A 23,093-nucleotide genomic window follows, 5' to 3' on the forward strand; every position below is an offset into this window, starting at 1 on the left:
GCACTTAACAAACCAATCCCCTTGTCTTGTCTTATTACTGTTTACTCGGATGTCAGCATTCTCATTCCAGTGGGAGAAGAGAAAATAACATGCAAAGAAGATGTGACCGATAATATCACAAATTAGAGTAGATCTTAGTTTGTCATATGAGAAAGTTCAAACATATAACAATGCGTTTTACATGAAATTACGGTGCAAATGAGGGTCTTCGATCATAACGCCTTATGTGGCAACTTACTCACAGTTAATGGATCGAAAATGGTCCTTTGTAGAACTAAAGAAGATTGTTTCAATAGAAATTATGAGAAATTTATATATTTGTGAATTTTGATAGGTAATGCTGCATGTAAACAAAGATGGAGTTACGCGCATACAGATCCAGTATGATTCTAATTTCATTAAAATATAACAAAGTATCATAGATAATTAAAGTAGGAGTATTACATGTATAATCATCTCTCTCCCCATCTGATCTGGGTCAGCTTCGCTTCTCCAGAACACATAACTCCATACAAACACAGAAAGAAATCCATTCATTTCTTGATTTTTGATTAATTATCATTACTGCAAAGTCTTCGGTGTCGTTATGTATTTATACTATTTTCGCTGACTATTTATTTCGTCTGTATGTGGGTCGGGTCGGACTGCTATTCAGCATCTCCAGTCGAGTCGGACCTCACCCGGCCCAATAACGTGCTGACTGGGCTTGCGAAACGACACGATCTGGCTGCTCGCCATAAACGCCGTTACCCGCTCCGACACCCGAATGTCCTCCATCTTCAGCTCTTGCAGCCGCCGCACGTACTCCGGCACGTGCAGTAGGTCCCACACCACCCCCACCCCACCGGGCTTCAGAACCCTCACCATCTCGCCGACAACCCTCATCCGCTCCGCCGACGCCTCCACCGTCCGATGGCCGTACTCTTTTCCGACGGTGTGGACGAACACCGCAGACACCACGACGTCGAAGTACCCGTCCCCAAACGGCAATCTCCTGGGGTCGCCCTCGCGGCAAGTCACGTACTCCCCCACACCTTCAATCTTCGCTGTCCGCAGCGTAGACGAGAGGCTCGTCATCTTGGACCGGTCCAGGCCCACAACCCGACCCGAACTCCCCTCTTTCTTCATCTGGGTCGCCACCGCGTTTAAAAGTATGCCGCGGCCGCAGCCGAGGTCCAGGGCGTGCTTGACGGTCGACCATTCGTTGACTGAGCCGACCATGCGCTGGGCGACGTCGTAGTGGAGGGGGAGTGAGGAGTATAGGAAGTGTCCGGATGCGAAGAAGAGACAGAGGGCGGAAAGGGCGGTGACAGAGCCAGTGAACCCGGCGGCAAAACGGGCGGTGTCGATGGGGAGGAGGCGGTGGAAGAAGAGGGTGATGGGGTTGAAATAAGTGAGGTAGAGGAGTGACAGAACGGTAAATAGGACAGCGTTGAAGAGAAGGAAGAGAATGGTGTGCAGCTGGTCGAGACCGTAGATTGCGTAGATCTGAGTCCAGTCTCTGCTGCCTGGCGCCGCACCTGATGGTTTCCCCATCTTCCTCTCTCTGAACATGTTTCCAGAAGGCATCAAATCTCCAAGACCTCCAAACAGTTGAGAAATCTAAGGGCGTTTGGCTACTGAGAAAGTAGTAGATCACACATTAAAGATGGTGAACAAATAATCACGAAGTCATTCGTAGGGAGAAATCATGGGGAAGTGAGGGTCGGGGAAGTTGGAGAAAGAACAAAGAGGATCATAAATGGAGGATGACCATGGCGGCAAGATGGAACGCGCTTTTCATTTCGTCGGCTTCTCTGTATTTTTTTCAAATTTTAAAAAGAAAGGGGAAAAAAAGGAGGAAGAGAGATTGAGTGGGTCGTGTAGTACGGATTGTTTAGAGAGAGAGAGAGAGAGAGAGAGGGAGGGAGGTGTGTGAGGAGTTTGGGAAGATTGTGAAAGTGGGAAAAAGTAGATATAGGATAATTTGTTGCCGGCAAACCGGCTTAGCCGGTCACTTGATGGAAGTAGGGGAAAACAATTTTTTTTTTCTTGGTAAATTGGTTCTTTCACTTTAAGTGATGCTTATATCTTGTGCTTATAAAACAAAACAACATTGTAATTGGGTTTACATACTTTATAGTTTACATAAGGTATATAACCCTTTTTCGGAAAGAGATTCACTTCGGTTTCTATTCTACCAAAGTCATCGGATCAAGTGATTCAGACATTTGAAATTATCCAACGGTTAAAGTTATTATAACTTTTAAAGGATCCTCTGTTTTTAGCCGCTGGATCAAATTTTAAGAGCCCGGATCACTTGATCCGATGATCTTGGTGGAAGAGATCTGGAGATAATCTCTTTCTTCCTTTTTCTACTAAGAATTAGAATTTAGAAATTTAAATTGACAAAGGAAATGTAATTTTTTTCTTAGCAAATAATATATTACACTAAGAGGGAGGAAGGGCGGGCTTAGCTTTACGAGGAACTAGCAATAATAAGGTTTAAATTCACCTTTGTCGCGAATCGAATATAAGACCTCTTACTTATCAGTAAGAGAAATATCACTAAATTGCAATATTAGGTGGCATAATTAACTAGGAATCAAAACCAAATTCTTATGGTAAAAAGGAAGCACCAATTACCCAAAAAAAAAAAACGACGTACACTTTTCAAAAAACTTCAAATTCAAAACATCTCTTACATGCATGAACCAACCACAATATGCATGTAGATGTAGTAGCCTAAGAACATGTATTTTATTTCTTACTATTTGAGTTAGCAGGTCATGTAATTCATAGATTCATCTCAAGTAATTGTTGTTGAGTAACTGTCTAATTGTTTATCGTTGATGTAATGTGAGACGCATTTGAATTGTATACCCTTACCATCTCTAAAACCGCTAACTTCATGTTTAGTTAAGTCCGTGTTAGAACTTTGAGTTTAAGTGTTTAACCCTAGTTACAAGCTCCAATTATCATCGGTAAGTTTTATACATGAGAGCCACCACGTACTCTTTGTATTTATGAGTCCTCACATATATACGAAAGATTTTTCAGTACGTACGTAAAAAAATGAGCGGTACACCACATGTAATTACACAATTAAAGGAATACTTGAAAAGAAAATTTCTACCACTTATATAATAATATGTAACATATCATCTCGAATTTTGAACATAATAAAAAAAATCTCTCCATATATATCTAGGAAATATAGTCTTTGGTTTCGGCAACTTGTCTCTTTAAACTCCGGCAACCTAATTGAATATGTCTTTAAGGTGCAAGTGCAAGTTCAAATGATGACGGATTCCGCCAATAATATTCCTTTCCTTGGAACCGTTGAAGCCAAAACCAATGCCTAAAATTTGTGAGATTTTTTAATGTGACCGTCACACGATATGGTATATCATGTGTCGTTATATAAATGGTGGGATATGTGTGTTAAAAATTTAATAACTTAAAAAATAAAATTTCTCACCACTTACATAAATACGTGGTATACCACTCATGTTCTAATCATAACTAAAAATTTCCCCTAAAATTTGGCTAATCGACAATTTAAAAACAATTAGGAGGCAAAAGCAAATTAATTTGTGCCTTGTCCTATTACACAAACAAGAATTTTGCAGCCGTTAAAAGGTTCGACAAGTTTGATTATTACTACTTCATTAGGATCCGCAAATCATGGGGAAACCGACGGATGATCTTGACCGTACACGTAGACGGAGGTCATGTTGAGATTGATGTGAATTGAAGGCTTTTCGTGAGACTTTATTTATTTGAAATTTGACCCAAAACTCACTTTCACCAGCCAGCCAGAGATGACAGAGCGACCAACCGCAGGCCGCAGCCACAGCCACAGCCACAGCCACCACCAATACAATTCTGGATGTGGCCGGTGGGTTACTCTAAACGTTAAAGGATTTTTAACGAGTTATTTAATAACGACTTGACTTGATAATAAATTGATCCAAATTCGTTATTTCGTTTCATTTTGTATCGGGTTAGCGAATCGTGGTATAAATTGACAAGCTTACGGCCACAGCAACCACCAATACAATCCTCTGTCCCTTCCATGGATAACAGGCCATACCGCAAAGTCTTATGGGATATCTTCTCGCTTCTCCATTCGTCATTGCATGGACATAATTGTCACATTGGACCCCTCCCTTTTCCTTATCTTATTATGGTTTATTTTCTTTCCTCCTTTTTTTTCTTTATTGATTCTTCGTATTATAATAATGGCATGTTGTTTTATTATTTTACATATTATAATATGATTTTTATAAATTTACACTAGTATATCGTAAGACGAATGGGTTGTTATTATCATATAATAGTGTTACAGTCATACTAAAAACTTTCTAATTTTTAGTAAATGTTGGCGCTCCTTCATGCATTTTTGTTTACTTTTTCAAAAGCTCCACCAAGAACAATTCTCAGTTAAATGCATTACTTTGAAAGATGAGCACTAACTTGTATTTCTATTTGCTACTCCAATTTAAAATTCACGGACTTTTGCTCTTTGGAATAGAGAGTATTGTTTATTCGTTGTATATAATTACACCTATAAATATAAATCATACCAATTAATTAGGGCAGTGTGCTCGTCGTATTGGCACTCAAATTTCAATCACCCTCCCGTACTGTAAATAATAATAGTGTAGAGATCACTTTATAAGAAAAATGGATACATCCATACTCATTTAAAGGATTTTGGGAAGAAACACATGGGATAAATGACAGAATTGTCAAAAGATGACACGAGTCTACTCATACCATTGTCATGTTCCCCCAAAGATTCAAAGGCAGTCGTAAAGAAAGAGCTTCAAGACATACTTATTAAAGTCATTGCAATTAAAAAACAATACGGAAAAACAAGAAAGTCATTGCAAATTAAATACTCGAGAGGTAGTTGCTGGCCCCTCAAAACGCTGGAAACGCGGGAATCACAGAAAGCGACTACATAAGCATATGTAACGTAGGGCCAAGTAGACCTTTGTGCTCGTATTATTTTTGTGTTAAATTTGTTATCTTAAAACCGTATTATCGTGTCAAATTGATTATTTAATGGGTTTTTAACAGGTAACCTAATAACGAACCGATTTATTTACAGTTTGTTTCGTCTCGTGTCAAGTTAATAAGTAATAAATTATCATGCTTAATGTCTAAATCTGGCAAACGGTATCTTATCGAGTTTATAACCAGTGACTCGGTAGCAATCCACCTCAGTAATGGTTTGACGCAAAACTTATTATTTTTGTATCATTTTATGTTGAGTTAACAAATTGTGTAAAATATTGTCAAACATGCGATATAGGAATGCACACACTCCGTGAGTCGCACCCCGTTAACGACTTTTATAACGAAATATGGTAGTGCATTAGGCAAATTTGGTTACACCGTCAAAACTTAATATTGGTCTTATTAGGTTGATCTTGATTTGGTCTATGTAGATATGGCTAGCTAGCTAGCTTCTTCTTCATCTTATCCATTTGATTTAGTTATTCTATGATTAATCATATGTTGGTTTACTAAGTAGGAATCTTGAAATAAAAGGAAGACATTTATCAATTAGTATTTTGAAAATATGTCTTTTAATTTTTTTTTTAACAAACGATATTATCTATATTAAGAGGATAGGAGAGTGGGCTAAGCCTCACAATGGACTAGTAATAATATGGTTCAAGCTCGCTTTTAACGAAAATCGAAGCTGAAACCTCTCAATTAACAGTGAAAAGAAATATCACTAGACCATAGTACTAAGTGACTGTTTTATTTAATTAATTGAATGAAAATTCAACAATTAATTAGCTAAAACTTAAAGCTAAGAGCTTTGACAACAAGAAAATTAAAAGTTTAGTGCATATATAACGAGGTTCAATTAAGCTTAGCTTTCCTCTTATACCCTTTAACTTTTATTAAGTATAACTAGATATTTATTTAGGGAATTGTTATTAGCACTTTAAAAATCTCATTCTACACTCCAAACTTTCTGTATTTGAAAAGAAAAATACACTTGTGAGGAGTGTAGAATAAGATTTTTGAAGTACTAATAACATTTTATATTTATTTATATTCATAAATAATTTAATTAGAATTAAAAAAACACCACATAAACTTCTGTCTAATCCTCATCTAAGCGCTTGGTCATGCTTACCGCTTAACACCTTTTAGAATCTTGCCTTCAACTATTTTGTAATCCTTCTACTCTTAATACAACATCGTTTCTTCTCAGGTTCTCTGAATTGAGGTTATCCCAACTCGATGGATTAATTAATTGAATTGGAATTTGAGATTCAAATGAGTATCTTTATATATAGTCAATGCAGATAGGCCTTCTAATCCGCCAACCATAAGAGTTATGCCCTTCCCTAGATTGGAGTGCATCTCTCAAATCCATAAAGATTGGACTGTATTTGCATCGGGCAAAACCACCATTGTGTTCCTTTCTTTTGTCTCAAAGCCGTACTATGTGTTATATTCTCAAGCTTAAATCACTAGATAGAATAAAATTCTCTTTACGCGTTTTTAGGATTGTTTTTTTAGTACAATGATAAGGTTAATAAGTTAGATTGTTAATTATTAGGAAAAGGAAAAATCAGTGGAAGTCAAACCTATCAGAATGCATAGACATGATTGTGTTATTACAATATAATTTACATACATACATAAAATATAATTTATGAACTGCTAATTAATTAATTATTTAAAATGTAGAGCATATTAACATGCAAGAAATGAAAATTGAAATTTTTTTTGTCAAACAATATATTAGATTAGGGAGCGGGTTCGATCTCACGCCATGATATAAAAGCAATATTTCTTTCCACCACTATGGTAGAGGGCCACTTGCAAATTAAAATTACTTTGATTATTGAGTTTTTTGCAGAGGGGATTAAGCTAGGTGGCTTGGTAGTGTTTCCACAATCTTATATTCAAATTTAAAAAAAAAAAACAATAATTAGCTCATTGCGTTTCAAATTTAAATTCAAATTTTCTTTTCTGTTTAATCTAGCTCAGCATAGTAATATTGTTAAAAAACGAAATAGGACAAAATCAGATTATGATCGACATGTTTACTTTACTTTTTAACTAATTTATTGTTTTTTTTTTTAACAAATGATAGTATCTACATTAAGAAGGTGTGATAATGAATTAAGTTTTACAATTGACGAATTATAATAATATAACAATATCATTCGACCGTAATACTAAGTGACAATTAATTTATTGTACTTATAGTAGCAACAATGGAAGATTGCCAAATTGTACTTAACAAGATGAAGACGATGATGAGGCTCTTAGTGTGATTTCCACAACCAATAGTACTAAACTTCAAATTAATAAGGAAAACTTAGACCGCCACCGTCATGTACTTGTTTCTCTGTTAAGAGATACGGCTACCTAACACGTTAGACTAATGAGATCTGACCTAACATTGACTTGTGTTCACTAATTTCTTTATATCCTTTAATCCAAGGTTCATATTTCAATTTTTAAGTTCGCTATTAATTTAAAACTCGTTTAGATGTGTTTTTTAAATAATTGAAAACGTTTTTAGTGAAAATATTTTTAAAACCAATCTTTAATAAAGATGCAAGTAAATCGTAGAAAAACACTTAAAGTGCTTCCTAGAAGAAGCACATAACGGATGTTTCTTGCAGAAAGCACTTTGAGTGCTCTTGGAACCCAAAAAAAAATTCTCTAAAAGTGATTTTAGTCATTTTAAAAGCACATCCAAACGAGCCCTTAATCTATCAATGAATATACATATATAGGATTCGGTAAAAAAAAATATACATATATAAGAGGCCTTTAAGGGAATGGATTTTCATTAGTTGTGAAGCCCACACTGCATCGAACATCAAAGATTAGAGCCGTCTATTTTTTCAAGTTTCACCTCTTAGATCATCCTTACAAAATATTAACCAACTTGAAAATATTTGAGGCATATAATTGAGTTCAAAGAGTTTGACAAAAACTTTGTTATGTAAGAAACAATGAAATTTCATTTTCATAATTAAATAGGCAAATGGTTCAATCGAATTGAATTTTTTCAAGGATGATCATGAATCGAGACTTACAAAATAGACGGTTCGGATCGTTGAAGTTCGTTGTGGATGGGTCTCACAACTAATCCCTATTTTTTCAAAAAAAAAATAAAAAAGTGGATATATGTATATTTTGTGAACATATATATGAACTATGCAGGCGCACAAAGAATAATAAAGTTAACGAAAACATACATATGGAATCCAGCCAAACATTGATTGAATTACAAGTATCTCTCAGTCTCGGTGGATTTGGAATGGAAAGTAAAGTCAATTCCGCAATCTGTTGCAGCCCACGCCATGGAGTTTGGGTGCCAACTGCACTCGCAGCCGGCAGCCCACTGGTAGTCTGGTCAGGCTATTTCTTTCTTCCCTCTTTCTGTGGATTTAGAGTTGGAAGTTTTCTCTCATGTTGAAATCTTCAAACGAATTGTATTTTCTTTGGTTTCTGATGTTTGAATACAGACAATCACTTAGAAATTACATGTGGCATGTTAATTCAAAGTGCTTTTTTTATTTTTTTTTATTAGCTTTAATGGAAATTCAAACTTATGAGTGATTAGTCTGTGAATACGGAACAAGGTCACGTCACATTACTATTTAGTCAGAATTATAAAGCTTATATTTGTTTTCATTAAACACCCTAGAAGTGGGACCCTTAATATAATCATATCCAGAATGAGGATTCTCTCTGGATCCTCTGAGGATTCTCTCTGGATTCTTTTTGTGAGGATCCTAGGAATCTTCAAATCGTGTCCGCTCATCGTACATCTTACGGTCAGAAATAATTTTAAATACTTTTATTTAAAATTAAACTTGAATAGTATATAATGAAAAATAACCGCACGATATACGATGGACGGACACGATTTGAAGATCCCGGAATCCTCTAAAAAAGGATCCGAAGAGGATCCTCATTCTCATATCCAAACCAATCACCTATTATTTAAAAAAAAAAAAAAAAAAAAAAGAGACCCAACTGTGTATACAAGGTATATTACTGGTTTTCAAAAGCTAATCAATCACTAGGATAATAAGACAGATCACTCGTATTGTTTTTGTTTATTTTTAGGAAGTGTTATTGGCATTCCAAAAATCTCATTCTACACTCCTCATAAGTATGTTTTTCTTTCCAAATATAGAAAGTTTGGAGTCTAGAATGAGATTTTTGAAGTGCCAATAACAATTAACTTTTTTTTTTTTTTTTTTTTTAATAGGACCAGTTGATAGCTTTGTTACGGTAGTCCACCATTTCGAGGGAGGCATTTTAGCCACCCTTGACCACCATCGTGCATTCCCAAGCATAAAAAATTGAACACATGACATGCCGCGTAGAATACAGGCCTGCAGTTCTTCTCTAACCACTAGGCCACCCCGTGATGGTCGCTCACTCGTTTGGTTTCACGCAACACTAGTTCACAAGATAACCATTGATAATTCTTTGAGGTCATCCTTCAAATATATCTCTACAAAAATTCACTCCTATTGAAAAAGTGTATCTAATTGTAACTGACATGCACAATGTTGCGGATAAACAATAAAATGTTCATGACAATAATCAAATGACCAAACAACTTCAATTTGGATGAGAATTTGTAAAATTAATCTTTGAATGAAGACTGTTTACACACGAGATTAAATTATAAAAACTTCCCATGAACAATTTTTTTTTTTTTTTTTTTTTTTTTTTTTTTTTTTTGTGATCAAACGATAGATTTGTTAGATTAGATATTAGATTAGAGAGCTGATGAAGTTTGAATTCACGCTCTGGTGCAAGGACAATACTTCTCTCCACCACTGTACTAGAGGGCTACTTGCTACCATACACAAATGAATAACGCCTTATTAACCAGTTAGTTCTTCCAGCGCTGTATCTAACACCAGATCTTTCCAATCAAACATAAATTTTCCATTAATATTGTGATAAGGATGACAAAAAAAACTGCAAAAGAAAAAAAGGAAAAATAGTTCCCTGAATGTGTTTTGAACTAATATATTACTTCCATGTTGAGGAGCGGACAATGACACTAATAAAACTAGGAAGGCCTCCACTCCGGAGGACTATGCCCAAGCTCTTTAGCAAGACCATCCAAGCTACAGCCACCCAGCACTCCCTGGCTTTTGGAGGAAACAACAGGTGCTAAATCAATTTAACAACTGAGGCTAACTGATACTCTATCCTGTGGCGAAAATTACGATAAAAAAACCAGCGCATAATACAGCTAAATTACTAGTTTAGGCGCCAATCAGCTCGCAGACATCACAGTTTGGGTAAACTGAAACAACTAAGTTGACTAAATATGAACAGCGATATCATGGGTTCACCGGATAAGCAAAATCGTAGCTTAAAACATCAATAGAAGGTAATGCCGTAAGAAAAAAATAAGGAGTATTTTGGTAAAAACTGTTTCTTTTTCTTTTTTGGCTCAACAAAATGATCATCACCTGATTTCTGTAGACTGAATGCTAGACAAAACTGTGAACCCAAATTGCTACACCCCTAGCAGCCATCAACTGGGTGCAGCTATCCAGTGAAAGTGATTTATATGCACCGATATTTTATTGAAATGTGACTGCTGTTGCAAAAAATTTTACTTTGAAGATCTTACTGATAAATATTTGACTATTGAGCAGCAATATAACAGTGCCATTTTCCTGAACTCAGTTGAACACGTCACCAGACGAAATACTTCCGTCTATAAACTTGACCTTGGCGTTAGCATATGAATGTCGTCAAGAATCCTTCTCAGCAAATTGCTTGCCCTGAAAGATTTCAAAGAGGCGTAAATATTTCTTTGCACAAAGCTCAGTAAAGGATACAAATGAGCAACCAGGTTAGTGAGTATGTGCAATGCAACCAAGTTTACCATACGGAACCTTTTTCAAATTTACAAGGAATTCTCTTCGGTATCCAAACTGTTGGGACTTTTGAGTTCCAGCATTTACAAATTACTACTTATTAAGTCAGCCCTGTCAAACAATTGTCCAACTGGGGAGAGAAAGGTAGATGACATTGGAAGCAGGAGATTTGAGTCTCAAATTTATTATGAAGAGAGAAATATTGGGAAATCTGAGGGTGTTGAAATACGTGAGAGATGGAAATGAGATGTACAATGAACCTAATTTGGCAAGATTCATGTATGTGATGCATAAGTAGAAAGAGGAGTTCTCGCTTTCATATGTTTTGAAAAACTCCCACTACATTTGTTAAAAGAGACCTGGAATTGTTCACTTCCCTTCTGTTTCCATCCATGAAGCAAACAGGGGAGAAATGTTTCATCAGACGATCCCAGAAAGACACCGAGTCATACAACTAGCTCACTCATAAGCCACTGACTCAGCAAGTTATATTGGAAGGTGGATCAAACTGTGATGAAGTTTTTTGTAATGTAAAACAAATACTACTATATGACCTTACCTTACCAAAATTGCAAAATTTACTGCCACTGCGGTCCGTTGGCATGGAACAGAAAGCCTCATAAATTAGAAGAGTCCCAGCTGGCATACACGGCATCAATGATTTTCTCATGCAGTGTTGCCCCAGAACAAACAACTATGCCCCTGTCAAGTCCTTCTAAGTAAGGTCCTTTTGAAAAGTCCAGGGGACGCCCTCCAGCATCAGTTACGACACCTCCGGCCTCTTCTACAATGACAACACCAGCAGCGTGATCCCATATCTTCTCCTTGTATCCAGTCCTTGCAAACTTCATGAATAGCTCAGCATCTCCTCGGGCTATGGCTGCATATTTCACCATGCTATAGACACGGAGGGGTTGATTTCTACCATATGATATGAAAGGAAAATATCAATTAGAGCACAAGTAAAACTATAGTTGCCAATATCTTCCTACCCCAGTAAAAAAGACATGCAAGGTGGCAAGGTGGCTTTGAGATTCACATCATTTGCCAACCAGAGAAAGATAAGAAACTCATTGGAGAAGGTACAATTGATTACAACAAAAAGGAAAAAATTAGGATACTTTGCGGTAAACTCATTTTTAACCTTAATTGACCATCGAACACATTGCCTTGTACTTAAAAAAAAACTTATCATTAAGCAATTGCCTCAAAGAAAAGCAGGGTAACTATTAAAAAATTCCAAATAACAGACAATAGACATACTTGTTAATATAATCTCTTACTTCTCTCTATCTAATTTCTCAGAACTTGAAAAACAGGACCAAGAAACAGAAGAAACAAACAACAGCAGGACAACAACCTAGGCAATACTTGTGATGGAAAATCACTCATATCATTAAACAGTGTGCTAGGTTTTTATAAAGCAATGTCGTCAAACTGGAAATATCTTTTTATTTTACCTCTTATATGTAATAAAAAAGAAACTAGAAGGGGGAAGTGCTCCTCTACTTAATAACTCATTTCACTCTTCTATTTGCAGTTTTCTCCTCCCATTACTCTTTGCCTTTTTCATTATGTGATGGTTTCATTTATTAGACCGACAACCATGCACGTTGATGTATAGAAATAATTAAGTAACTATGTACCTAAACCCTACGCTGTGAGCAAGTCCTGCTGTGAAGGAGTGGTCTGAATTTGCTTTCTCGACAGGTTCACAACAAGTGGCCAGTGTGGGGTCATCGATGGAAGAAACCCCAACAAGTCTTGCAGAATTTGGCCACACAAACTTCTTATCCCCATGGATTGGTGGCTGCATCCATGCCTCACCACTGCCTCTCCTCGCATACATCACACAACCTCTTTCCCACATATCCTCAGAAGGTGGAGACAACCTTGACATGGTTTCATGGTACTGATAATGATAACTGAGCAATTCCTTCTTCATTGGGTAATTTGGGCACCCAAGTACTCCAATAACAACTTTTCCATCCTCAATCAATGCTAAAGCTACAGCATATTGATCCCCACGTACAAACCCTAATGTTCCGTCAATAGGATCAAGTACCCAATGTCTACCTTTGGGGCCTCCCTCTGAGTTGCATCGGCTGATAGCCTCAAGAACTTGAGCGGTGTTGAGGGATTTTGGTGGCCTTTTAAGACCATACTTGGGTGCTCCAGCTAAGCATTCATTAACAGTGTTTACAACAGCTTCCAGCAAACCTGCTGAGTCAGCCTGAGAGAGCGTTTGTACATCTTCTTCAGCAATAATGGATACATTTTGACTCCCAAAGAATTGAGACAGTATCCAGCTAACGGTTGCTTGCACACTCCAATCTGTTCACGCACAATGTCAATGGAATTAGCCAAAGTTTATATGACATACAAAGAGGAATCAATATGAGTTGGAGAGCCTGATCTTTTCAGTTGCTATAGACATAAAAACTAGATTCTCCAGAAACTGGCTCTTTCCTCTCCAGCTCCAATTGCTTTCATTTTCTGAAAATTTATAATTAAAGAAGAGCACCAAGCAATTTCTAGTGTATGAAAGTTCTTGTAAGGATATTAAACCAACTTACGGTAAACAAAGAAAACCCTCATAAAAAAAGGTAAGATAAAACGAAATCCCTTGTTGAAAGCTTACAAATTCTCTAACTAAGATCATAAAATGAAGGACATAAACTTCTGTGGCTGATACGTGTAAGTAGTGTTTTTTATTAAGCTTCACAACAATGAAACAGTATTTCAAATTTAATGCAGGACACAAAAGCCACTAAAAGGTGTGCCCCTACATTTCTATAAAATGATGATATTTGTGTTTTCACAAAATGCTCTCGCAGGTTCTATAACTTCTACTTGAAAAATGCTCCACTCCCACCCCCATATTCACTTTTAAGACAAATCTCAATGAACCTTTGCATGGATAATTAGCCGACAGAACTCACGCTGCGTGTATAAAATGCTCTCCATAAAGATCATTCTACAAGAATGACAAACCATCAGACAATACCCCAACAATGTTCATCTGCCGGTCAGTCCCTTTTACTTAAAAAGCACTTACAAAAGAAGATTCTGGTCCCATACGAAGCGAAAAACCTACTCCATAGTGACGAAAGAAAACCTCGCAGATAATGCACCTAATATCAAGTACCTAAATTCATAAACGGCGTATATTTGTTATCATTTTAAAAACATTGTCCATCATAACTTGTTAACAGTATCACCTTAACTAAAAGCCAAATCAATTCAAGAACTACTAAACATACGAACGTGTATTGCGGAACCCGCAGCGATGTATTCATCTCAAGACTATTTATTTAGCAAAGGTACTACATTGCACAAGTTTGCCAAAATTAAAGAAACCAACAACAGAAAAACAGCAGAACATTTCTCAAATAAAAAACCTCCGATATCAAAGAAGACACAACGAAAGAGCACTGTTTCAATTCATAGTACCTGCAACAGTCACAGGAGAATCATCGTCCTTGGACTTAACGAGGCCACTGCCACCTGACACCAACCCCTCCTGCAGCCTCTGACACAGAGCACACGCCATGTGAACCACTCTCACCGCCACATCCAGCTCCTCGCCGTATCTCCCGCCCTCCATACCTCAATCTCAACAACTTCCGACGACACCCAGATGGACTGAATTCACAAACGAGGAGAAAGCATCAATCTTTGAGGTACCCACCTCGGGATTCGTGCAGATTAAGGTTCCTACATTCTTGGGTTGCTGATTTTTGAGGGGTTTTTTTGCAGTGCTTTCTGTTTTGCAATGGTAATGGCATTCAGCAATGCGGTAATTTTTTGCGCGACTAAAACATTTGGGGATTTTTGATTGGGTTGTGGAATTTCCTCTGGTGGCATTTGTATTTTGTGGGATTCTTTGTGTTTGGGTGGAAGGAAAGTTTGGAAGAAAAGCAAATGTGGTCAAAAAGTTCGGTTTTCAGTGTCCACTCTGCCGGGTTTAATGTGACCACAGGTGTCTCTGTCACTAGCTTTATTTCTTTTTCTTTCTTTTGAGTGTATGTGGAGAATAGTGTTCGAATAGGAGACTAACTTATACGAAATGAGTTAATAAAATTATAACGTTTTTGGTTTAACGAGGTAATATAATGCGAAGAGAAATTTCCATATAATAGGATGGCACACGTTTATCCTTCTGGGCTCATCTCCAGCCACTCTTAATTTGCCACGTAGTTGATCTCTCAGGTGGTATTTTATCTTCTTTGCCATTTTGGATTTAACTTAGGTTTTATGATTGGAGTAGGATTCTCATCTCGCTTTTTTTTTTTTTTTTTTTCATCTTCTTTCCTCTCCTCCAGTTTGAACGGTCACGGTTAAGCCACGTCAACATCTTATATTAATTTTTTATAGAAAGAGAAAGACAAAATAGAGAATGTAAGAGGAGGAAATGAAAGAGGATAGAAAGAGGAGGGGAGAGAATCATAGTCCTTTGTGATTGTGGTCCATCAAAGCTGCTCAAAGAAGGAAAGGGATCATCTCCAGATTTGTTCCACCCTAATCCTTCTCATCAAACAATTCGAGTCCTTAAAATTTGATCAAACTGCTAAAGTTATTATAACTTTTAGAATCAGCCTGTGTTTTTAACCGTTTGATCAAATTTCAAAGATCCGAATTATTTGATGAGAAAGATTAGATGGAAGGGTTCCGAAGAGATCCCTTTCCCTTAAAGAAATCTCACATGTTTCCTCAAGTGAAGGTGTTGGGCTTCTGGCCTTAAAGACGAAAATTTTAAGGTGTTGGGCTCATATTATTTTGGAGTAAGCCCACCAAGTTTCAAGGAATAGTTTGATTTATCCCAACAAAAAATAAATTTAAAAAAAAATATTTATATAAATATGCATTAAGTTAGTTGGTTTAACTAGTGTACCTATAGATCTAAATTTCCCACATTGTTGTTTAAAAATAAAATATCACATCTGTAAAAAAAGTATTTCCAAAAGCAAAGATGTAGAGCGAGGTTTCAGCATGTTGAGCCTTTTATTATTATGATAAAAAAAAATTAAATATAAACTTTTTTTGTAAAAGTATTTACTTTATAAATATATATTTAATATTAAAAATTAAAATTAAAATACTAAAAACACATTCATTTAATAAAAAATTTTAGCATCAAATTTAACGATGAATAATCATAAATTTTTGGCTTTTTAGCCAAAATGGTTCTTAAGATTCGCATAACACATAAATTTGGTCTCTGAGATTGTCCACCATCCATTAAAAAAATTCCGTTAAGTGGTCCCTTGCTTTTTAACGGAATGATAAAAATGATAGATGGTGGACAATCTTAGGGATCAAAGTTATGTGTTATGCAAATCTCAGGGATCATTTTGGCTAAAATACTCTCAACTTAACGGAGTTTTTTTAACGAAATGACCAAAATAATGAATGATGGACAATCTCAATGACCACTTCTATTAATTTTCAATCTCAAAAATCAAAATTATATGTTATACAAATTTCAATAACCATTTTGGACCAAAAAGCCTAAACTTTTTTGGTACAAAGATGTTCGAGAGAACCCTCGGTTTTTTCCGTGGCATAAAATTTTAACAGAGCCCAACCCGCGGTATTGCCCACTTTACGTCCTCGATGCCAACCGAGCCCATAGCTTAAAACGCTGTCGTTTAAACTAAAAATTTTCCACCCCCTCCCTCCCCGGTGGTTCCATATCCACCATGACTGTCGTCGTCTCCGCCAATTGAGTCACCATCGCCACCGTCAACCGATTTCTCAGAATTGTTAGCATTTACATTAGAAGCCGGCGATGGGGACTCGAGAGGTGTACGAACCGAAGCTGAGGAGTGGGAATCTGCACCACGATCCCACCATGAATCCCGGCCTCTGAACCCCTCGCTGCCCTCGCTGCCTCTCTCTCCTCGCCCACGATTCCGTACCAACACCCATGACCCTACTTTTTTGATGATTTGATTCTGTGGGTTTACAGTCGGAAACTGATTGAACTTCTGTTTTGTTTGTTGTTCCGGACAAAGGTGAATGGACCATCACTCCTGTTCTTCACGACGCCACTGCTGTTGTAAGTTTCTCTCTTTTATTTTTCAGCTACCCATTTGCGCAAAATTTTGTTTCTTTGTGTAGCAGTTGTGTTTTAGTTGTGAATTTTCATGGTTTTGATATGGGAATTTGGAGTAGAATGCTTTTTCTAAAGATATTTCTTCGTGGTGGATGAATTCTGAGCATGTAATATTTACATCATCTGGTCAAAGTAGAGCCCAACATCAGTTGCGTTGGTAGGGTCATTGGTCTAGGTGTACTTATGGGGATCATGTTTGAGTGTATGTTTACGTCATTTGTAGATTGAACTCTTAAATCTTAACCATGATCCTTTGTTAGTTATTATGTAATTGGTAGCTTCGAATTTGGATAATAATATATGCGTCACAAAATGTTGTCGATCATGAAGTATTGGGCATAAATCCCCAGTGACGGAGCCAGCATGAGATCATTGGTTGTCATGGACCCCAATAACTTTAAAAACTCTATGTATATTTACTTGTATATTGTATTTGACCCATACAAACTGATAAGGCAAACTAAGTTACGACCTCCTTGTCCTACTTCTTCTATTTTCTTCTATCATATTTGTCTTCATTTTCTCTCTTCTTGTGTGAAATGTTTTAGTTGAAAAGCCTTGAAAGTCTTCAACATGACTCCACAATATCTTGCATCCACCCTCAACAAGCCTGTACAAGTAATAGTAGTCGTCGACATATGTTGACATAAAATTTAGGCATATGTTGGCAGGAACTGACAAGTGCCTACTAGGTGCTCGACGAAATGATCCAATGAAGCTTTTTGGTTGATATTATGACCCCATTATTTGAAAATCCTGGCTACGCCACCGTAAATCTCCTGTTAATTGTTGATTCATATGATCGAAGTAAAACCCGATATCAGTTGCGTTGTTAAGGTCTAGGTGTATGTGCAAAGACCAGGTTTGAGTGTATGTTTATGATAGTGATATGGATGTGGTTTGTTATGTGAGTGATTAAACCTCTCCGCTATTGTTTGTATGAATAGGCTGGCTCAGGTATTGGAGGAATGCTTAGTGCAATTCATAGCTTCAATACAGGTATACATGTTTCCTTTGTCTTTACAATGAACATGCCTTCATATGCAGATTGCTTAGTGTTACTTGGTTGCAGGGATCCCATACCTTCAGAATCGGTTGAAGGGACCAAAGTGGTTGCCCTTCTTAGTTGGGGTACATCTCTTATGTTTGGTGCTTGCTTTCCAATTCTGTTTACCCTGCAATGCACTTCCAGTTATTTCGGCATTATCATGAGAAAGTTATATTTATGTGCGCCTCAATTTGGCTCACTTTTGTATTGTTTATCTTAGCTTCCTCCACTGCTACTGTTTTCGGGTGCCAGTGCTGCATTTGGAGGTAAATATCGTGCTTTTCTCCACTGGGTTAAAAGAAGTCTATTTTAAAACATGATAAGTTCTTTGCATTTCTCTTTGCTGTTACTCTTCTGTTTTGTATTATTGTTAAACAGATCACTTGTTTAGCAGCTGTGGAATGACTAGTTTACTTAAAAATAGATGCGATTCTTGATTTGTCTGGTTGTTGATGCAGGACAACCTAAAACTTAATTTAGTTGCATAAAATTACTAACAAGGCAGATTATTAGACTTATGGAAAATAAATTAAACACTACTGAATGGATTTATTGTAATGCAACAACAAAGAAATTAGAAAACTTAACAAATGTAGCACACAATTCTGGAAATTCAGAAAAGATTTACCAGCAAGGTGAGTTTAACCGTAAGATTCTGTTTCATTCCTTAAGGAATGTTCCATGCCTTGGGATCTCGTGCAGTTGTTTGGATCCACAACAATAGATCAAAATGGGTACTTAGGCAAGGCTGATTGGTGGAAGGAAGGTTGTAGTTTGCGGCAGTAGGGAGTAGGGGAAACTGGAACCGTTCCAGCAAGGGTTCTTGGAATCACACCAAGAATTCTCAAGAATCACTCGAGAATGTAGATTGAAGTAATATAATATTATTCATTGACTGAATTGCAGAAGTACGTCAAAACTCTTATATAGAGCTACATAAGCCATACAAGACTAGAATTAATGACCCCATGAAACGTCTACTATTTAAAAGGATTTGGCAGCCAAGCTCTCCATGAAACGTCTACTATTTAAAAGGATTTGGTTATTTAAATTTGCTTAGGACCTTTAACTCTTTTAAATTTCTCTCATTTCCAGATAATTTATGTCTTTGCTACTCACAATATAATTGTTGTTTTGTATGATCTTTTTATTTATTTATTTTAAAAATAATATTATCTACACTAAGGTTGTATAATTAAGAACCAACATTTTATGTAAGAATGTAATTCGTTAAATATTTTGATCTGGTTAGTTATAATAATCGGTTTGGTAATAATTGGTTGGTAGTCGAAGAATATCAAAACTCTCGGTGTATACCAAAACTAAACCATTTTGTTGTGATGATTTATTCGGAATCTTTCGATTTTTAGATGAGTGTTGTTAGAGAAAATACATTTTGTAAATCACATTTAAACCGTCTTTTTAATAAAAATAAGATCTATAATACAAATAATTTTCATCTTCATTAAAGATATAATTTGAATTTGATCTCTCTCACATTTATTTTCGGATTGTAAAAGTCGTTTACCAAACCTATAAAATTCACGATTATTATTGGCTCGGATTTTAAGAAAGAAAGTGGCAGCCCTTGTTTGACCGGTTAAATGCCTAGCCCTAATTTGTACAACCATATTTATGGGATGATATACACGTGGACGACCATATATATCATAGAGTTGAAAATTGAAACGAAGTTGCAGAGTTCAAAGATATTTTTCCCCTTATGATTTAAAGGAGTACTTGAAAAAAAAAAAAAAAAAAAAAACTAATGAAAAAAATTTGAAAACTTTGAGTTTTAACGGTATAGACAAAATAACAAGTAAAATAAATAGTATCAAGATTAATATTTTAATGTGAAAATATGATTTTTCGTTATTTTCGTTAAAATGAATAGTATTCATGATTTTTCGTTAAAATTAAAAAAAAAAAAGAAAAAAAAAAGAAAAAGAAAAGGGCATCAATATGACCATTAATTATGCAACTGAGTGGACAAACGCAAAGTACAATTTGACAGTTGAAAAGTTTTACTCCATCAGTCGGCAATCATGAGGAAATTTTTAGTTGTAACAGGAATACAAGTAGTACACACGTATTTTAATAAAAGTAATGAAAATTTTTATCTTTTAAATTATTAACTTTTTAACATATATATCTCACTATTTGTATGAGAGCATTTTTACTCACTACCATATAGTGTGATGTATCCTCACCACCCTATTGATTATCGTTAGATGAATTTGAATTTCGAGATTCGTGTAGTGGATAAGCACAAATCTCAAAATTCAAACTCATCTACTAGTGATAAATAAGGTGGTGAGCATACACCACACTAAATGGTGGTGAACAAAAATACATTCTCATTTGTATAATAACACGTGATGTACTATTTCATATACTGGTCACACTGAAAAATCTCTTAGGACCATAACCATCACAATTAAACACCCCAACTGCCCCTCCTCACATGGCAGTCATTGGTCATCCACACGATTATACGTGATTCCTTAGCTACTAAGCTTGTTTTCAATTCCAATTACATGGACGAGAATCCTCTCCATATCTTTTTTGTGAGGAGTTTAGGGATTATTACATTTTAGTCCTTTAGTACATTATATAGTTAGTTTTCTATAAGTATTATTTGTGTTTCGTTTTAAATAAAAAATTTTAAATGATTTTTTATCGCAAAAAGATTAACGAACGGATAAAATGAACTAATCCTTAGAATCATCACAAAGAGATTTTAAATAGAATTCTATTCCCAATTACATGACCAAAAATCTCCAGCTACTGCATGTAAGAGGTCTTTGGTATGGTAGTTGTGTGGTGTTATTACTTTGTTTACATATATTTATTCGAAAATGATTCTCTCTGAATCCTTTTTGTTAAGATTCCGATGATCCTTCAATTATGTTTATTTATTGTACATCGTGCGCACAAAAATTGATCGTACGATTTATGATAAACCGACGTGATTGGAAGATCTCTGGAATTTTCAGAAATAGAATCCAGAGAGGATCCTCAATCTATTTATTCATACTATATTCTAAATATAATATATTAAATTAGTATTTATTAATGCATATTATAATAAATAAATTAATGTCGTCATTTGATCGTGAGACTGTCGTACTAAAAACTTATCAAACAAATCTACATCGTCAATTTTCAAAACTAATGCTAATGTACGTGTACACAGCTCATCAAACTTCTTCACCTAAGCTTCATTCATAAAAATAAAGGAGAGTTTAAAATTTTTGAGTTTTAACGATAATGATAAAATAAAGGGTAAAATAAATAGTATCAGGATTGATTTTTTAGTGTAAAATATAGTTTTTTTTTAAAATAAACAGTATCGAAAACTTTTTGTTAAAATTCTCTATAAATAATCTAATATGCTCTCTTATTTATTGGTACAAAACACACACACACACACACACACATACATACATTGAAAGCAAAGTCTCAAGTTTCTGAAATGGTTTGCTTTTGTTTCCTGGTAGACCAGAGGAGGAAGGTGTGGAGGAACAAGCCGGTGGCTGGGACATGTTCAAGATGTGGGTGTGGAGCAAGCGTCGCTGACATAAAGACTTCGACTAGGTTTTGCTATATTCCAGTTTACTGGAAATCTTGGAAAGCAATCATGTGTACTTTTTGTGGAGCCATTCTCAAATCTTATAGATAAAATTTCTGCAGATATATGTTATTGTTAGCTCCACAGGTTGGCTCTTGCTTCTTTATTATCTTTGTTTTTCTGGCCTTTCTGGATTAGATTGAGCTTTCGACTGTTTTTTTTTTGTATTTAAATTTTGCAGAATATTTTGGTGTGAGTAAAGGTGTATGGAACTGTAAATATAGGCGGCTTGCTGTTGGTTAGTCATGGAGTGGAATATGGAGACGAGGATTTTACTAAGTATATAAATTTTACTCTGTTGAGAAAGTATTGTGAAGAAGTGGATAATTAATTATAATTAACTCCAATTACTATGAACTGGTTGTTAAGTTGTAGTTTGTATTTTAACAACTATTATTTTAATATTTTCTTTCTTCCTCTATCCCGTGCCTGCTACTCACCTTCTCCAGTTCTCCTTTTCCAATTAGAAAGAAACAAAAGAAAACAGATGAAAATATTGCCAATCTGATCTCTTTTCTTCAGTATTTTTATCTGTATAAAAGATTTTTAGCTTCAAAATTAACTTAAATTTTACAAAATACAAAGAACATGTTAAGAAGTTGGAATATGTTTAGACCGATCTTAGAGTTGGCTCATTAATCGTCCACATCTGCAGGATTAATGTGCTACGCGCTTTCTCATGGAGTTTTAGGTTTGTATGAATGTTGTATCCATAATTAACCATAAGAAAGGGTGACCCAAGCCAACTAGACTGCGTTTTGCGACGGTCGAATGAACGTTTATCGTACACAGTTTTATTCTTGCTTTGTAAAAAAGTTGTTTCCACAATTTGATCTTGTGACATTTTGATCACAAAAGAGTAACTTTCTGTTGAGCTAAGGCTCGCCCTATTTAGCAATGAATGATCAACGACTGCCAACATTGTAGTTAGCTAGCTAGCACCAGTATAGATTGCCATTCATCCCATGATTTATTTATTTTTAATGTTTACTATTATTATGGGGAAAAGAAAGAGTTTGAATCTATTACAATACTATAGGAATGAAGGAGTTTTGAACTCATAATACACGAAAAGAAAGTCAACACCTTACCCCACAAGATATTAGAGAAAATATACTTCCGAGAGAAAGTTAATTTATCTCATAAGTATGTTAAGAAAATTCACCTCGTAATTTAATAACCATAGCTACTGTTCAAGCTATTGTTTTGGAAGTGCTTTCAGAGCTACAAACCTCTTTTTAGATCACCAAAAGAATCTCTGATTTGGCAAAAATTTTGGACAATAAAAGTAATAACTAAATTGTTGGTGAGAGTTTGCATTCTGCAGCTTATGAGAGTCTGCATTTACGTGACCGGTTTTACGTATAGTGACACCCGATCAGCAGCCTGCAGGGCGGGTTG

The 23,093-nt window shown here is 35.8% G+C and overlaps 4 protein-coding genes across 6 annotated transcripts; 2 read left to right on the forward strand and 2 right to left on the reverse strand.

The window, feature by feature from the left end:
- Positions 1 to 377: 377 nt before the first annotated feature.
- Positions 378 to 1,936, reverse strand: LOC137715857 (uncharacterized). The gene has a single exon (XM_068455209.2). The coding sequence runs from the start codon at positions 1,567 to 1,569 to the stop codon at positions 652 to 654; it is 918 nt and encodes a 305-aa protein (XP_068311310.2). The 5' UTR covers positions 1,570 to 1,936; the 3' UTR covers positions 378 to 651.
- An 8,492-nt stretch (positions 1,937 to 10,428) lies between these two features.
- Positions 10,429 to 14,854, reverse strand: LOC137716235 (3',5'-bisphosphate nucleotidase AHL). Of its 3 annotated transcripts, none has more exons than XM_088690740.1 (4): positions 14,349 to 14,854; positions 12,542 to 13,229; positions 11,455 to 11,792; positions 10,429 to 10,799 (listed from the first exon to the last, which is right to left on the reverse strand). In XM_088690740.1, exons 1-3 carry the CDS (start codon positions 14,500 to 14,502, stop codon positions 11,513 to 11,515), a joined length of 1,122 nt encoding a protein of 373 aa, XP_088546866.1. In that variant the 5' UTR covers positions 14,503 to 14,854; the 3' UTR covers positions 10,429 to 10,799; positions 11,455 to 11,512. The 3 variants fall into 3 exon arrangements, with proteins under 3 accessions (XP_088546866.1, XP_088546865.1, XP_068311760.2); XM_088690739.1 differs by having other exon boundaries at positions 11,460 to 11,816; XM_068455659.2 differs by having other exon boundaries at positions 11,455 to 11,816.
- Positions 14,855 to 16,604: 1,750 nt separating this feature from the next.
- Positions 16,605 to 18,484, forward strand: LOC137714799 (uncharacterized; the record flags this gene model as incomplete). Its single annotated transcript, XM_088690303.1, has 5 exons — positions 16,605 to 16,812; positions 16,913 to 16,956; positions 17,961 to 18,012; positions 18,086 to 18,144; positions 18,282 to 18,484. Coding segments are annotated over 5 exons (456 nt in total), but the record flags the coding sequence as incomplete, so codon positions are not given.
- A 2,978-nt stretch (positions 18,485 to 21,462) lies between these two features.
- Positions 21,463 to 22,111, forward strand: LOC137716607 (uncharacterized). Its single transcript, XM_068456052.2, has 2 exons — positions 21,463 to 21,779; positions 21,874 to 22,111. Exon 1 carries the CDS (start codon positions 21,537 to 21,539, stop codon positions 21,741 to 21,743), a length of 207 nt encoding a protein of 68 aa, XP_068312153.1. The 5' UTR covers positions 21,463 to 21,536; the 3' UTR covers positions 21,744 to 21,779; positions 21,874 to 22,111.
- Positions 22,112 to 23,093: the final 982 nt, after the last annotated feature.

The sequence above is a fragment of the Pyrus communis genome, chromosome 3, assembly GCF_041283825.1.
Source record: "Pyrus communis isolate YQ-2024b chromosome 3, ASM4128382v1, whole genome shotgun sequence".
Classification (NCBI taxonomy): Eukaryota; Viridiplantae; Streptophyta; class Magnoliopsida; order Rosales; family Rosaceae; genus Pyrus; species Pyrus communis.

Coding starts and splice junctions, on each gene's coding strand:
- LOC137716607 (XM_068456052.2), top strand. CDS start 21,537: ATGGTTTGCTTTTGTTTCCTGGTAGACCAGAGGAGGAAGGTGTGGAGG.
- LOC137715857 (XM_068455209.2), bottom strand. CDS start 1,569: ATGCCTTCTGGAAACATGTTCAGAGAGAGGAAGATGGGGAAACCATCA.
- LOC137716235 (XM_088690739.1), bottom strand. CDS start 14,502: ATGGAGGGCGGGAGATACGGCGAGGAGCTGGATGTGGCGGTGAGAGTG. Junction 13,230..14,348: donor TTCTCCTGTGACTGTTGCAG/GTACTATGAATT, acceptor GTGCGTGAACAG/ATTGGAGTGTGCAAGCAACC. Junction 11,817..12,541: donor GCTCACAGCGTAGGGTTTAG/GTACATAGTTAC, acceptor ATCATATGGTAG/AAATCAACCCCTCCGTGTCT.